The sequence below is a fragment of the Oncorhynchus mykiss genome, chromosome 6 (assembly GCF_013265735.2).
Source record: "Oncorhynchus mykiss isolate Arlee chromosome 6, USDA_OmykA_1.1, whole genome shotgun sequence".
NCBI classification, from domain to species: domain Eukaryota; kingdom Metazoa; phylum Chordata; class Actinopteri; order Salmoniformes; family Salmonidae; genus Oncorhynchus; species Oncorhynchus mykiss.
The window spans coordinates 77814134-77830316 of record NC_048570.1 but is presented as its reverse complement, the minus strand read 5'-3'; the positions used below and the strand labels follow the sequence as shown (position 1 = coordinate 77830316).

Sequence of the window (16183 nt, the reverse complement as noted above, 5' to 3'; positions counted from 1 at the left end):
TAGACTGGTGACTGCCCTCCAGACTCCAGACATTACATTGACCCACTAGACTGGTGACTGCCCTCCAGACTCCAGACATTACATTGACCCACTAGACTGGTGACTGCCCTCCAGGCATTACATTGACCCACTAGACTGGCGACTGCCCTCCAGACATTACATTGACCCACTAGACTGGTGACTGCCCTCCAGACTCCAGACATTACATTGACCCACTAGACTGGTGACTGCCCTCCAGACTCCAGACATTACATTGACCCACTAAACTGGTGACTGCCCTCCAGACATTACATTGACCCACTAGACTGGTGACTGCCCTCCAGACTCCAGACATTACATTGACCCACTAGACTGGTGACTGCCCTCCAGACTCCAGACATTACATTGACCCACTAAACTGGTGACTGCCCTCCAGACATTACATTGACCCACTAGACTGGTGACTGCCCTCCAGACTCCAGACATTACATTGACCCACTAGACTGGTGACTGCCCTCCAGACTCCAGACATTACATTGACCCACTAGACTGGTGACTGCCCTCCAGACATTACATTCACCCACTAGACTGGTGACTGCCCTCCAGACTCCAGACATTACATTGACCCACTAGACTGGTGACTGCCCTCCAGACATTACATTGACCCACTAGACTGGTGACTGCCCTCCAGACATTACATTGACCCACTAGACTGGTGACTGCCCTCCAGACTCCAGACATTACATTGACCCACTAGACTGGTGACTGCCCTCCAGACTCCAGACATTACATTGACCCACTAAACTGGTGACTGCCCTCCAGACATTACATTGACCCACTAGACTGGTGACTGCCCTCCAGACTCCAGACATTACATTGACCCACTAGACTGGTGACTGCCCTCCAGACTCCAGACATTACATTGACCCACTAGACTGGTGACTGCCCTCCAGACATTACATTGGCCCACTAGACTGGTGACTGCCCTCCAGACATTACATTGGCCCACTAGACTGGTGACTGCCCTCCAGACATTACATTGATCCACTAGACTGGTGACTGCCCTCCAGACTCCAGACATTACATTGACCACTAGACTGGTGACTGCCCTCCAGACTCCAGACATTACATTGGCCAAATAGACTGGTGACTGCCCTCCAGACATTACATTGGTCCACTAGACTGGTGACTGCCCTCCAGACATTACATTGGCCCACTAGACTGGTGACTGCCCTCTTGACATTACATTGACCCACTAGACTGGTGACTGCCCTCCAGACTCCAGACATTACATTGACCCACTAGACTGGTGACTGCCCTCCAGACTCCAGACATTACATTGACCCACTAGACTGGTGACTGCCCTCCAGACATTACATTGGCCCACTAGACTGGTGACTGCCCTCCAGACTCCAGACATTACATTGACCCACTAGACTGGTGACTGCCCTCCAGACTCCAGACATTACATTGACCCACTAGACTGGTGACTGCCCTCCAGGCATTACATTGACCCACTAGACTGGCGACTGCCCTCCAGACATTACATTGACCCACTAGACTGGTGACTGCCCTCCAGACTCCAGACATTACATTGACCCACTAGACTGGTGACTGCCCTCCAGACTCCAGACATTACATTGACCCACTAAACTGGTGACTGCCCTCCAGACATTACATTGACCCACTAGACTGGTGACTGCCCTCCAGACTCCAGACATTACATTGACCCACTAGACTGGTGACTGCCCTCCAGACTCCAGACATTACATTGACCCACTAAACTGGTGACTGCCCTCCAGACATTACATTGACCCACTAGACTGGTGACTGCCCTCCAGACTCCAGACATTACATTGACCCACTAGACTGGTGACTGCCCTCCAGACTCCAGACATTACATTGACCCACTAGACTGGTGACTGCCCTCCAGACATTACATTCACCCACTAGACTGGTGACTGCCCTCCAGACTCCAGACATTACATTGACCCACTAGACTGGTGACTGCCCTCCAGACATTACATTGACCCACTAGACTGGTGACTGCCCTCCAGACATTACATTGACCCACTAGACTGGTGACTGCCCTCCAGACTCCAGACATTACATTGACCCACTAGACTGGTGACTGCCCTCCAGACTCCAGACATTACATTGACCCACTAAACTGGTGACTGCCCTCCAGACATTACATTGACCCACTAGACTGGTGACTGCCCTCCAGACTCCAGACATTACATTGACCCACTAGACTGGTGACTGCCCTCCAGACTCCAGACATTACATTGACCCACTAGACTGGTGACTGCCCTCCAGACATTACATTCACCCACTAGACTGGTGACTGCCCTCCAGACATTACATTCACCCACTAGACTGGTGACTGCCCTCCAGACATTACATTGACCCACTAGACTGGTGACTGCCCTCCAGACTCCAGACATTACATTGACCCACTAGACTGGTGACTGCCCTCCAAACATTACATTCACCCACTAGACTGGTGACTGCCCTCCAGACATTACATTCACCCACTAGACTGGTGACTGCCCTCCAGACATTACATTCACCCACTAGACTGGTGACTGCCCTCCAGTCTGTGACTTCCCTATTTATCTGTCTCTGTATTTTCACTGCTGCCTAAAAATAGGGAGAAGCAGAAGAAAACAAAACGGATGCACACAGAAATGAATATCCTAATGGGTCCTAGGCTATTTCTATTAACCTTGACATTGGTTGACAGCTCCGTGAAAACATATTTTTGTCTGAGGAAACAAAACACCAATAACTTTAGTAGTCTCTATCCTTATCTTTGCTTATTGACTTGAGTCTCTCCACTCATCACTCTTTGTCTCTATATTGAATCTCTCCTCACTCTTTGTCTCTATTTGAATCTCTCCTCACTCTTTGTCTCTATATTGAATCTCTCCTCACTCTTTGTCTCTATATTGAATCTCTCCTCACTCTTTGTCTCTATATTGAATCTCTCCTCACTCTTTGTCTCTATATTGAATCTCTCCTCACTCTTTGTCTCTATATTGAATCTCTCCTCACTCTTTGTCTCTATATTGAATCTCTCCTCACTCTTTGTCTCTATATTGAATTTCTCCTCACTTTGTCTCTATATTGAATCTCTCCCCACTTTCTCTCTTATTGAATCTCTCCTCCCTCACTTTCTCTCTGATATTGAATCTCTCCTCACTCTCGAGGTCTCTGTTCCATCTCTTCTCACTCCTCTGCTCCATGGCTCTGATAGCTAAACCATCTGGTGACCTAGAGCCAACAATGAATAACTAGGGACCAAAGTCATCCCACCACTGAAACCTGAGATACAGCCTAACTGGCCCTCTGAGTCCAGATATCTTGCAGCTATGGGTTTGGTATTGTAACTCCTCCATAGAGATGTCGGATCTTAATTTGACCACTCTTTTGTTGATGAGAATTGTCCTGCACAGCAGTTTATTCAAGTTTTAAAAAGGCTTCTAAAGTTTGTAATTTCCACTTTGGCATTTCAGACTCGATTTGCACAAACTTAAAATGTATCAACCCCCACAAAAAAATTATATTAATTATGATCCACATAATTATTCACATTTCCTTTTGCTTCAGGATTATTTCCTTACTATAGCAAACTGGCTCAAATTAAGATCCTTCAGCCGTAACTCCCTCCGTAATGGCATTTCCCTCCATCTGAGAGATACACCCCATAATAATAGCTATCATTGAATATGTGTCATTGTTAATGATATCATGGAACTAGAACACTGCAAATCATTTTGAATGAGACAATGATCTTGCTGATGAGGAAATTGAGAATCTCTCCTGAAATCCCCAGGTCCAGTGTCCACAACACATCACTGTATAGGTATTCTGCTAGCTTTTATCATGGTGGCTGTATATCTTGTGGATTTGGATTCTTTAGGATGTTTGAGCAGCAGACAACAGATGATATACCTAAAAAATAACCAAACTAACCCAATCAAAGATATGACTTACAGGCATAGTCAAATCATTTCTAAACTAACTATTGAGAGAAATTCTACTATTAAAACCATACTCCGGTTTTAATTGGCAGTCCTCCCTCCTTTAACAGTTAATATTACTTTGACACATGGACTGGTCTGCTCCAATGACTAACCACAGAGTCTAAAATAAGAGTCTTCAGGTTATATGTTCTTTCTGCCTGTTTCATGTAGACAGATCAGTGGTCAGATTGGCAACATGCTTTTTGAGAAGACAAAACAAAAGTGAAGTCAAACACGACACTGTTTATACAGTAGTTTATAGTCCACAGAACAGCCTTCAGCATGATGTTTGTCCCTGTTCCCTGAACAGCGTTAATGCATGGTGAACCACAGCGAGTAAAGACTTAACTAAAGCAGGACTCCATGAACTAAAGCAGGACTCCATGAACTAAAGCAGGACTCCATGAACTAAAGCAGGACTCCATGAACTAAAGCAGGACTCCATGAACTAAAGCAGGACTCCATGAACTAAAGCAGGACTCCATGAACTAAAGCAGGACTCCATGAACTAAAGCAGGACTCCATGAACTAAAGCAGGATTCCATGAACTAAAGCAGGATTCCATGAACTAAAGCAGGATTCCATGAACTAAAGCAGGATTCCATGAACTAAAGCAAAATTTCATGAACTAAAGCAGGATTCTATGAACTAAAGCAGGATTCCATGAACTAAAGCAGGATTCCATGAACTAAAGCAGGATTCCATGAACTAAAGCAGGATTCTATGAACTAAAGCAGGACTCCATGAACTAAAGCAGGACTCCATGAACTAAAGCAAGGACTCCATGAACTAAAGCAGGACTCCATGAACTAAAGCAGGATTCTATGAACTAAAGCAGGATTCTATGAACTAAAGCAGGATTCTATGAACTAAAGCAGGATTCTATGAACTAAAGCAGGATTTGTAAGCTAGATTTGAGGGTGGTTTCCCTCCAGCCCCAGACTCAGGGTGTGAAGGGGGCAAAGCCAGGCAGGCTGAATGACTGCAGTCTTTTGAGTCCAAAAAGTCTACTTGTTTGCTTTGGACAGCGTTCCAAGTCAGCAATGACAGCTATATAGTAAAGCTGACCTTAAAACCTTGAAGGCTAAAAGATGTGGCGGTAAAGTCTGAGAAGGAACACATAAATGTCCAATGAATCCTAATCTAAACCTGCTTTTCAGTCAACATTTTGTCATTTGGATGGCATGCAATAGCTTATTGTTTGGGTTGAAAGTGTTCCTAACATAATTTGTCCCAGACAGGATTAATCTGTTGCGGTGAAGAGTTCATGTTTCAGAGGGAAAGTACACTGAGTCATGGAAAGCTGAGAATGAACCACAACAGATCATATAAGATGGAGAGATACAGAAAGCCTATTCCTTTTCTAATTTTCTACACTTACATAGGACAATCCCAGTTGAAGTCTGTACCCTGTACTGTACAGTAGGCAATGGTTTACAATCTGAATAACAGGCAGCCATTTTGGTTTACCATGGTTGATACAGGATTGTGAGAGTGGTTATTATTACCAGTTGTTTCATAACTTTATACTTATCACAGCATGGGATAAGCATTAGAGCTCAGACAAACAGAGAACACCACCCCCTTCATTCAAAGAAAACACCTGATTGCCAAGAGAAAAGAATGCATTGTGAGACCAAAAAAAGCCCCCTATTAAACTACCCATTGTTTGTGGTGAAATGATTTAGTTGTGGATTGTTAGGTATAACTTGTGGACTGGTCTGCTCCAATGACTAACCACAGAGTCTAAAATAAGAGTCTTCAGATTATATGTTCTTTCTGCCTGTTTCCTGTAGACAGATCAGTGGTCAGATTGGCAACATGCTTTTTGAGAAGACAAAACAAAAGTGAATTACCTAAAAAGGTCAAATGTTGCTCTAACCATTGGCGGTCAGAAGTAATACTGTAGAATCCCCAGTAAATCATTTACCTGTCCTTGAAGAAGAAGGTCTCTCCTCTGATCTGGGCCACAGCATCAAACACCACAGGTTCATTACAGATGTCCATAGGAGTGACTGGGCCCTGGGTGGGAGGCACAGGCTTGTCTGTACCAGTACCTGAGAGGAAAAGGAGAGGCAACATGGTGAGCATTGAGTAGATGAGATTGATATCCTTCAACAAGGAGAAATGCATTTGTTACCTGCAGTACATTCACCAAAGCACTCTGGTTATGAACAGCGGGTGAAGTCATGGTTACACGTTATTTTAAAAAGGTACCTACATAATGACTTCATAACACATTCATAACCCATACATAACCCATAAGCAGTACATAAGAATTTCAAACTGACCATAGAGCTCCTGGATGCCCTTGATGTCGTCGTTGGACAGTCTAAAGTTCTTGGTGAAGGTGTACATGGGGGCCATCAGAGCACCAGGGTCCTGGGAGTGTTCCAAGCCCAGGGCGTGGCCAAACTCATGGGCCGCAACCAGGAACAGACTGTAGCCTGGACAACACCAATAGGAGTGAGAGATACAGCAACACATATTGGGGCGGCAGGGTAGCCTAGTGGTTAAAGCATTGGACTAGTAACTGAAAGGTTGCAAGTTCAAATCCCCGAGCTGACAAGGTACAAATCTGTCGTTCTGCAGGCAGTTAAACCACTGTTCCTAGGCCGTCATTCTTAACTGACTTGCCTAGTTAAATAAAGGTTTTAAAAAAATATATTCAGGTGAATGAAAATAGTTTCAATGTTGGGAAATTCCTGTTGGCCACTTTCCCTTCATTCTGCATAGACAATGACAATGACATTAATGAATAAAACAGAATAATAATACAAATTATTCAAATAAATATACATGAATTGTCATTGTCCACTAAACTGCTAAAACCACCTACAAACAAACATAATGTCAAAGGTCATTGATGACATATTTACCTTGATCAGGACAGAAGCCCCACTTGCGGTCGTCGTCGTAGCTCTTGGTGGAGGCGCACCACATCTTACCGTCGCTACGTCCAGAAGCAGTGCAACTGTCATAAGTGTCTCCAAGGAACGTGAAGGGGAACACACAGGGGGAACCCTCAGAGTTTCCTCCAACGGTGGACATGGCTGCATGGGTGAACAACAATACATATTTCAGGACCAAATGGACTTTTCTTTGTGTGCCGATGAGGTCGTGCTAAAAGTTTTCAACTTTGGGTTGGGTTGAATTGCTAAATGGATTTGCTTGAGAAACTACCATGACTCTAATTACATTGACATCCGATGTATTTTGTATCTACGGTACATCCAAAACAAAACCAAATACTACTCTCCAAAAATGGGCTTTTCTTTTCCTGCATGATAATATTATATCTGGGATCTGGGTTGGTACAGCACAATACTGGGCCTGTGTAGTTTTTTAAGCAGCCTGTTTCTCATTCAGTGCTTCTTACACACAAGGCTACACTGCACGCCAGCATTCCCAACCAATTAGAACCAGATGAAAACCTCAGCCTTCAACCCCCCCCTCTCTCCCTCCCCATATCCCACTCTCTCACTCTCTCGACTCTACCCCAAACCCCTGAGCCAGCCCCACTGACACAATGGAAAATAACCCCCGCCAGCAGCCACTCAGTAAAATACTTTTACAGTCATTCAGGAGACTAGATTGGAAACCATACGTCTGGAACATTATAACATTCTCTTACACCAATACATGGAGGCATCAGCACAGCACACCTTGACTAATAAATGCAAGCACCCACACTAGTGATGCGCAGGTTGACTCATAACCTGCAGTCCCGGGAGGATGGGTTTAGGGTCATTAAATATTATGTGGCTGAAGGGTGGGTGGGTAGGCGGGTGGGTTGAATAAAGAGAAACAATACCTTAAAAAAATCCATAAATGTATAATTCTTGTGCAATATATATAGGTTACACTGAGTTTTTTTGGGGATTATTTTACGCTCTCTGTTATTAGTGCATAAACCTAAACTTCAGGGCTTAACTGTACATGTGTCAAAAAGCCTACACCGCCAATCACCAAATAATGCTTTTGGGAATGGACAGAAAGCCAAATAATGCTTTTGGGAATGGACAGAAAGCCAAATAATGCTTTTGGGAATGGACAGAAAGCCAAATAATGCTTTTGGGAATGGACAGAAAGCCAAATAATGCTTTTGGGAATGGACAGAAAGCCAAATAATGCTTTTGGGAATGGACAGAAAGCCAAATAATGCTTTTGGGAATGGACAGAAAGCCAAATAATGCTTTTGGGAATGGACAGAAAGCCAAATAATGCTTTTGGGAATGGACAGAAAGCCAAATAATGCTTTTGGGAATGGACAGAAAGCCAAATAATGCTTTTGGGAATGGACAGAAAGCCAAATAATGCTTTTGGGAATGGACAGAAAGCCAAATAATGCTTTTGGGAATGGACAGAAAGCCAAATAATGCTTTTGGAATGAGCAGAAAGCCAAATAATGCTTTTGGGAATGGACAGAAAGCCAAATAATGCTTTTGGGAATGGACAGAAAGCCAAATAATGCTTTTGGGAATGGACAGAAAGCCAAATAATGCTTTTGGGAATGGACAGAAAGCCAAATAATGCTTTTGGGAATGGACAGAAAGCCAAATAATGCTTTTGGGAATGGACAGAAAGCCAAATAATGCTTTTGGGAATGGACAGAAAGCCAAATAATGCTTTTGGGAATGGACAGAAAGCCAAATAATGCTTTTGGGAATGGACAGAAAGCCAAATAATGCTTTTGGGAATGGACAGAAAGCCAAATAATGCTTTTGGGAATGGACAGAAAGCCAAATAATGCTTTTGGGAATGGACAGAAAGCCAAATAATGCTTTTGGAATGAGCAGAAAGCCAAATAATGCTTTTGGGAATGGACAGAAAGCCAAATAATGCTTTTGGGAATGGACAGAAAGCCAAATAATGCTTTTGGGAATGGACAGAAAGCCAAATAATGCTTTTGGGAATGGACAGAAAGCCAAATAATGCTTTTGGGAATGGACAGAAAGCCAAATAATGCTTTTGGGAATGGACAGAAAGCCAAATAATGCTTTTGGGAATGGACAGAAAGCCAAATAATGCTTTTGGGAATGGACAGAAAGCCAAATAATGCTTTTGGGAATGGACAGAAAGCCAAATATTGCTTTTGGGAATGGACAGAAAGCCAAACAATGCTTTTGGGAATGGACAGAAAGCCAAATAATGCTTTTGGGAATGGACAGAAAGCCAAATAATGCTTTTGGGAATGGACAGAAAGCCAAATAATGCTTTTGGGAATGGACAGAAAGCCAAATAATGCTTTTGGGAATGGACAGAAAGCCAAATAATGCTTTTGGGAATGGACAGAAAGCCAAATAATGCTTTTGGGAATGGACAGAAAGCCAAATAATGCTTTTGGGAATGGACAGAAAGCCAAATAATGCTTTTGGGAATGGACAGAAAGCCAAATAATGCTTTTGGGAATGGACAGAAAGCCAAATAATGCTTTTGGGAATGGACAGAAAGCCAAATAATGCTTTTGGGAATGGACAGAAAGCCAAATAATGCTTTTGGAATGAGCAGAAAGCCAAATAATGCTTTTGGGAATGGACAGAAAGCCAAATAATGCTTTTGGGAATGGACAGAAAGCCAAATAATGCTTTTGGGAATGGACAGAAAGCCAAATAATGCTTTTGGGAATGGACAGAAAGCCAAATAATGCTTTTGGGAATGGACAGAAAGCCAAATAATGCTTTTGGGAATGGACAGAAAGCCAAATAATGCTTTGGGAATGAGCAGAAAGCCAAATAATGCTTTGGGAATGAGCAGAAAGCCAAATAATGTTTTTGGGAATGGGCAGAAAAAGAACACAGACACTGGACAGAGGAAGATTTAGAAAAAAGTGTGATGGACAAACAAATCTAAGTTTGAGGTGTTCGGATCACAAAGAAGAACATTCGTGAGACGCAGATAAAATGAAAAGATGCTGGAGGGGTGCTTGACGCCATCTGTCAAGCATGGTGGAGACAATGTGATGGTCTGGGGGTGCTTTGGTAGTGGTGAAGTGGGAGATTTGTACAGGGTAAAAGGGATCTTGAAGAAGGAAGGATAATCATTTTGCAACGCCATGCCATACCCTGTGGACGGCGCTTAATTGGAGCCAATTTCCTCCTACAACAGGACAATGACCCAAAGCACAGCTCCAAACTATGCAATAACTATTTAGGGAAGAAGCAGTCAGCTGGTATTATGTCTATATTGGAGTGGCCAGCACAGTCACCGGATCTCAACCCTATTGAGCTGTTGTGAGAGCAGCTGACAGTAAGAAGTGCCTATCAAGCCAATCCAACTTGTGGGAGGTGCTTCAGGAAGCATGGGGTGAAATCTTTTCAGATTACCTCAACAAATTGACAACTGGAATGCCAAAAGTCTGCAAGGCTGTAATTACTGCAAATGGAGGAGTCTTTGACGAAAGCAATGTTTGAAGGACACAATTATTATTTAAATTAAAAATCATTATTTTTAACCTCGTCAACATCTTGACTATATTTCCTATTAATTTTGCAACTCATTTCATGTATGAAATGACCCCAAACTTTTGAATGGTAGTGTACGTAAATAAGGTATTTCAGATTTTTATTTTTAATAAATTTGCACAAAATTCTAAAAACCTTTTTTCGCTTTGTCATTATGGGGTAAATATACATATATATTGTTTTAAATAAGGCTGTAACGTTACAAAATGTGTGCACTGTATAATGACAGCTACATGTATCTAATTATAGACAAGTTGGCTAACAAATAGCCCACCAAAATGTTGTAAATTATAAGCAGACACATATCTAAATTAGGAAAAAATAAATATCCTGTTCCCGTCAAAAAATTGTTCTGCCGTCTTTGACTGTAGCCTATAGCACATTTTCTACATTCACGGGTTAGGGATGGGTGAGGGCCTCAGATTTTCACTATCACATATAGTGAGGCGGTTGGGGATAGGTTAATAGCAATAGTGGGCGGGTGAAGAAACAGCTGACCCGCGCACAACTAACACACGCTAGCACACACACACACAACCTGGCTCAAGTACAATCGAAAGCACACATATTTCAATATAATCCTCAGATTATGGTTTCCATGCAACAGTCAGGTCTGTTGGATGCATCAGTGCCCTTAGCTGTTTGGGTTAACACAGCTGATGAGGCTTGTATGCTATAGGGAAGGAGAGACACCTTTGGGCTTGGACAGTATGAACTAGGAACCCACCTGTTTCAGGGCAGAACCCGTAGGACTTGTCATTGTCATAGTTCTCAGTCGTAGCACACCAGCGGTAGCCGTCGTCACGCCCCTGAGTGGTGCAACCATCATAGTTCTCCCCTTGGAACGTGAAGGGGAACTTACAGGGAGCTCCGTCCGCGTTTCCACCCAGGGTGAACAGCACTGTAACACAGGAAGTTGAAGGAATTATCTATACTGAGTTTACAGTAGGTTTCCATAATTTAATCAAATTCCATGGCAGTTACGTTGAGCCTGAGTTTGAGTGATTTCACAGACTCAATCATAAGCTAACTGAACCGCAAAATCATTGCTTGTCAGGGTGTTACACATCCACTCTGTCCAGACTAAAATGTTTATTGCTACAGTATATCAACAGTATATAAAACTATCAACAAGAGAAATGTTTCACAAGACTTCACTGAGTACGCCATTTTCTCAAGATCAAAGGATAACCAGTTAGGAAGTTTCATAAGACTGTTGGTCTCATATGAGTCGACTGTAAGCCTATATGTATCAATATGTCTTTGCGCTCATTTATGGTGAGTCTATACCCTAATGCCAGTACCATGGACAGCAGCACAAACAGACAGACAAAAGGACTGATGAAAAGCTTCATGAATCTTGCCCAGCAACACAGAGAAGTGGGAGTATTTTATGACCCAGACAACAACACTAGTTTCCCAGAATGTACTCCCACCCATTTGGTCCCAGTCCAACAGCAACAAAGCTTCTTCTAACTAATCACAAACCTCTCATCTGGAGTAACTCCTGGCCAACTCCTCGTCAGAAACTATAGCTAAAACACCACAATAGATGTTCCTTGAGGGACTGCTGAATGCAACACTCTTAACTTTATACAGTCCATGTAGATATCAAAATGCATACTATAACTGTTTTGCACAATACATTCACAGGAAGTCTTTAGAGGAAAAAGAACAGCCATGTTGGCTCCTACTCACACTCATGGGGACAGAAACCCAGGAACTTTTTAGAGGAAAAAACACAGCCATGTTGGCTCCTACTCACACTCATGGGGACAGAAACCCAGGAACTCTTTAGAGGAAAAAGAAAAGAACAGCCATGTTGGCTCCTACTCACACTCATGGGGACAGAAACCCAGGAAGTCTTTAGAGGAAAAAGAAAAGAACAGCCATGTTGGCTCCTACTCACACTCATGGGGACAGAAACCCAGGAACTCTTTAGAGGAAATAGAAAAACACAGCCATGTTGGCTCCTACTCACACTCATGGGGACAGAAACCCAGGAACTCTTTAGAGGAAATAGAAAAACACAGCCATGTTGGCTCCTACTCACACTCATGGGGACAGAAACCCAGGAACTCTTTAGAGGAAATAGAAAAACACAGCCATGTTGGCTCCTACTCACACTCATGGGGACAGAAACCCAGGAAGTCTTTAGAGGAAAAAGAAAAACACAGCCATGTTGGCTCCTACTCACACTCATGGGGACAGAAACCCAGGAAGTCTTTAGAGGAAAAAACACAGCCATGTTGGCTCCTACTCACACTCATGGGGACAGAAACCCAGGAAGTCTTTAGAGGAAAAAGAAAAACACAGCCATGTTGGCTCCTACTCACACTCATGGGGACAGAAACCGTATTTGCCGTCGTCGTCAAAGTTGTATGTGGTGGAGCACCAGAGGAATCCATCATCACGGCCCTGATTGGTACAGCTGTTGTACTCCTTCCCCATAAACATGAAGGGGAACTTACAGAACTCCCCCTCTGCATTACCAAACTTCACCTTCACAACTGTGGAGAGGAGGGGGATGGGGTTGAGGGGAGAGGTGATGATCCAAAGAGCCCAAACAGAGCTGTTTCAGATACCGTGTGGTTCAGCTATCTCCATTTCTTTTGTGAAATATTAACCGCAGATTGCTTTAAAAACGTGCCATGTATGACAATGAATAAATAGGTGATAAGTAAAAACAAGTAGGTTTATATATTACATCAGGATGAACTCGTATTTACAGACTTCATTTACAACTCAGACAGTACAGTCTCCAGTACCTTGTCCTTCTCCCAGTGTCCACTGCTCGTCGTCATCAAAGTGGGAGTCTCCTCCGGTGCCTGGTCCAGGAGCGAAGGCATGAGCCAGCAGACCATCTTTACCATCGAAGGGGTAGCCATCACCATGCTCTGTGGATTCACATAACAAGGGCTAAAACAAAAGGACTCAAGGCACAGATCAGTATACAATTACAGCCTTACTGGATGGATTCAACTCAGAATAGAACTGTTTCTGAAGTAGCTAGTGTTAGACTTCAACAGTGTAGATCACTGGGATGGTGCCATGAAGACATGTCATGAAAACACGTCATTCTGGGCTTGTTTTGACCACAAGTCGGTCAGACAGTGACCTCCATATGTTCTTACTTGATGTCTGGCCTCGCCACGAGAATATTGACTTTATGTGAGACACAGGGAACCCAGAGAAAGAGCAACTAGTAACTCACACATAGGCAGGCCTACGGTACTACACTATACGATTAGCAGCACTGAGCACCCATCATCTAATCTAGTTCCCAGCAACTTCCGCCCTTTTGCGCAATAGTCGGGTGATGAGTAGCCTGGTTAAACCAGTCTGAACGAAGGTGAGAGCAGAATTAAGTCTGGTTTAACTAGGCTACTCATCATCTGGCATTGCTGACGTTTCATACAGTACATTCAGCAGGATATAAAAGTCAAAACTGTTCTGTAATACCGTACCGTTGCGGCCAAAGTTAATCATGATGTCAGCCTCTCCATCCATGAGGCGGGTGAACTTGAGTGGGGTGACGTCACTCCAGACTTTGAAGGCCCTTAAGAAGGCGTCATCAATAGTCTCCTCGTCCAGGTCAGGAGAGTGGCCTAGAATCCTGAGAGGTGGAACACAGAGAGGAGAAGAAACTGAGGAGGAGACTCATTAAACAGCTCATCCCTGGCTGAAGATGTGCTGCATGATACATCTTACATAATGGAATATTACTGTGTGATTGACTAGGTATGCTTGAGGAAATACATGTACTACAAGCAGAAGAGGGACCAACGTCAGCATATAAAACCCTCAAACGTGAGATTCAAAATGCAGAAGGCAAAAGCTTGTACACCCATCTCTCTTCTATTTACAGGACAAAAACAATAGATCAGAGCTTTCCTAAACTCCCCTTCTGGACATAAAGTCCATCAGTCTTCAGGCCTTGCCTATGACTAATGTGGTTAGAATGCTACATGAGAGAGTCCAGCAACTAACCCCTGCTATGTGAGCCTGTCTGAGCAGGATAACGATCTGTCTCTTGTTGTTTTGGTAAACTCCTCCCCATCTTTGTTTTTCTCCATGGTACATACAGTGAGTCTGAGTGGTCATGAGGACACAGAAAGGGCTGATGTAAACAACAGAACTTTACTCTCTTCTTAACCTCAAATAAAACATATCAAACAAGCACACATTGTACAGGAATCTTGGAGCTAGCAGATTGTGGTTGGGTTGGTGGGCAGCACATAGTTGAGGTTTTCATCTCCCCAAAACAAACTGCAGGGTCTGGAGGAGTCATTTCCTTAGTCATTTCCTTAGTTCAGCAGTCAGCACATTGCACAGCAACATAGGGAGATATATGGAGTACAACCCTACTGCACATGGGGTTCAAAGCCTATTGCACAACTCCCTATACCAAAACACTATTTGGGCCAAACGAACATGTTTTGACCACTGACCTGTAGGTGATGGCGTTTTGCTGCCACTTGGGTTTCCTGTGGAAGAAGTTGTATTGGGCAACATCAGGAACTCCACAGCGGGGCTTCTTCATGATCTCCACTGTCTTGGGGTCGATCTCGCCCGTCTCTTGCAGAGAGAAGAACTTCTGCATCTTCTTCAGGGTGTCTTTCAGCACCATGAGATTACATCTGTCTTGTGGGCAGCCATAGAACTTGTTCAGATAGTGCTGCAGAAGAGAATACAAGACAAGCCTATGAGTTGATATAGGATATATTCTGATGCCTTCCTACTCTATATAGTGCATTCATCCATGTAGACATACTGTATCAATGAATGCATGAACATTTGTGTGCATTACACAATGAAACATCCCCACTGGGCACAGATGTCAGTTCAATGTCTGTTCAACGTAATTTCATTGAAATGAGTGGAAACAATGTTGATTCAACCAGTGTGTGCCCAGTGGGTATCCAACTATCAGGTCTGAAGCCAAAACATTATGAGTTTCATGAATTATTTGTCATTTTAAAGTAATTCACAAATGGTAGAATGGATTTTATGTTCTATCTTCCTGAATTTATTGAAAATAACCGATAAAGTAGTTTGAAGAAAAAGTCACATTACATTCCCACTATGAAAATTGTTTAAGGAACACTTACCAGAGCCACTTCTTTGTCTGTTTTTGGACTATCGTCTCCTGGGAACTTGATAATGGGCGAGGGGGCTGCAGAGGTTTTCTGGAGAAAGGCGATTAACTGTACCAAAAACACTTTGAGGACAAGGTGTCGGGGGCTAAATGCCGTCTGGCACCCCATCTTTCCCCGGTGGAGAATCGCTGTGTATGTAATCAGGATGGAGAAAAACAGAACGTTTCTGGGTTGGATGTCCTCTTGCCTCTTCTGTTGCTTTATCTTCTCCTCAACGGGACATTCTGCACTGCAACCCAGGTCTGCTAACTCAGTTGTGCTTACACATGCAATTTTGTATGCTGCTTTCAACGGGAAGTGTAGGCTACAGACTGCGCAGTCTCCCCAAATCGGGGAACTTTGGAGAAATGTAACCGGAGACCTGTTCCAATTACGAGTTTACTGCGTAATTCCTAGCCTCCCTTGGCCTCTGTGGTCGGTGTTCTTTGCATTGTAGGCTAGGCCTATTCGTTGTATTTGCACATATATTGAAGCGGGTACAATGATGGCACGAATCCATTATAAATAGGAGATATATTGACAATGAGAGTAAATAGATAGGGAAAAATCAGCA

At 43.3% G+C, this 16183-nt stretch overlaps 1 protein-coding gene across 1 annotated transcript in view; it reads right to left on the bottom strand.

Annotated features, from left to right (window-relative positions):
• LOC110526614 (72 kDa type IV collagenase) overlaps positions 1–15937 on the bottom strand; it is a 33418-nt gene extending 17481 nt beyond the window's left edge. The window contains exons 1-9 of the mRNA XM_021607728.2: positions 15583–15937; positions 14923–15149; positions 13939–14087; positions 13240–13368; positions 12808–12981; positions 11199–11372; positions 6887–7060; positions 6299–6454; positions 5938–6064 (exon numbers count right to left, since the gene is read on the bottom strand). Of these exons, the coding sequence (XP_021463403.2) occupies positions 5938–6064; positions 6299–6454; positions 6887–7060; positions 11199–11372; positions 12808–12981; positions 13240–13368; positions 13939–14087; positions 14923–15149; positions 15583–15738 (1466 nt within the window). The 5' untranslated portion in view covers positions 15739–15937. The remainder of the gene's footprint in view (positions 1–5937; positions 6065–6298; positions 6455–6886; positions 7061–11198; positions 11373–12807; positions 12982–13239; positions 13369–13938; positions 14088–14922; positions 15150–15582) is intronic.
• Between the last annotated feature and the right edge of the window lie 246 nt (positions 15938–16183).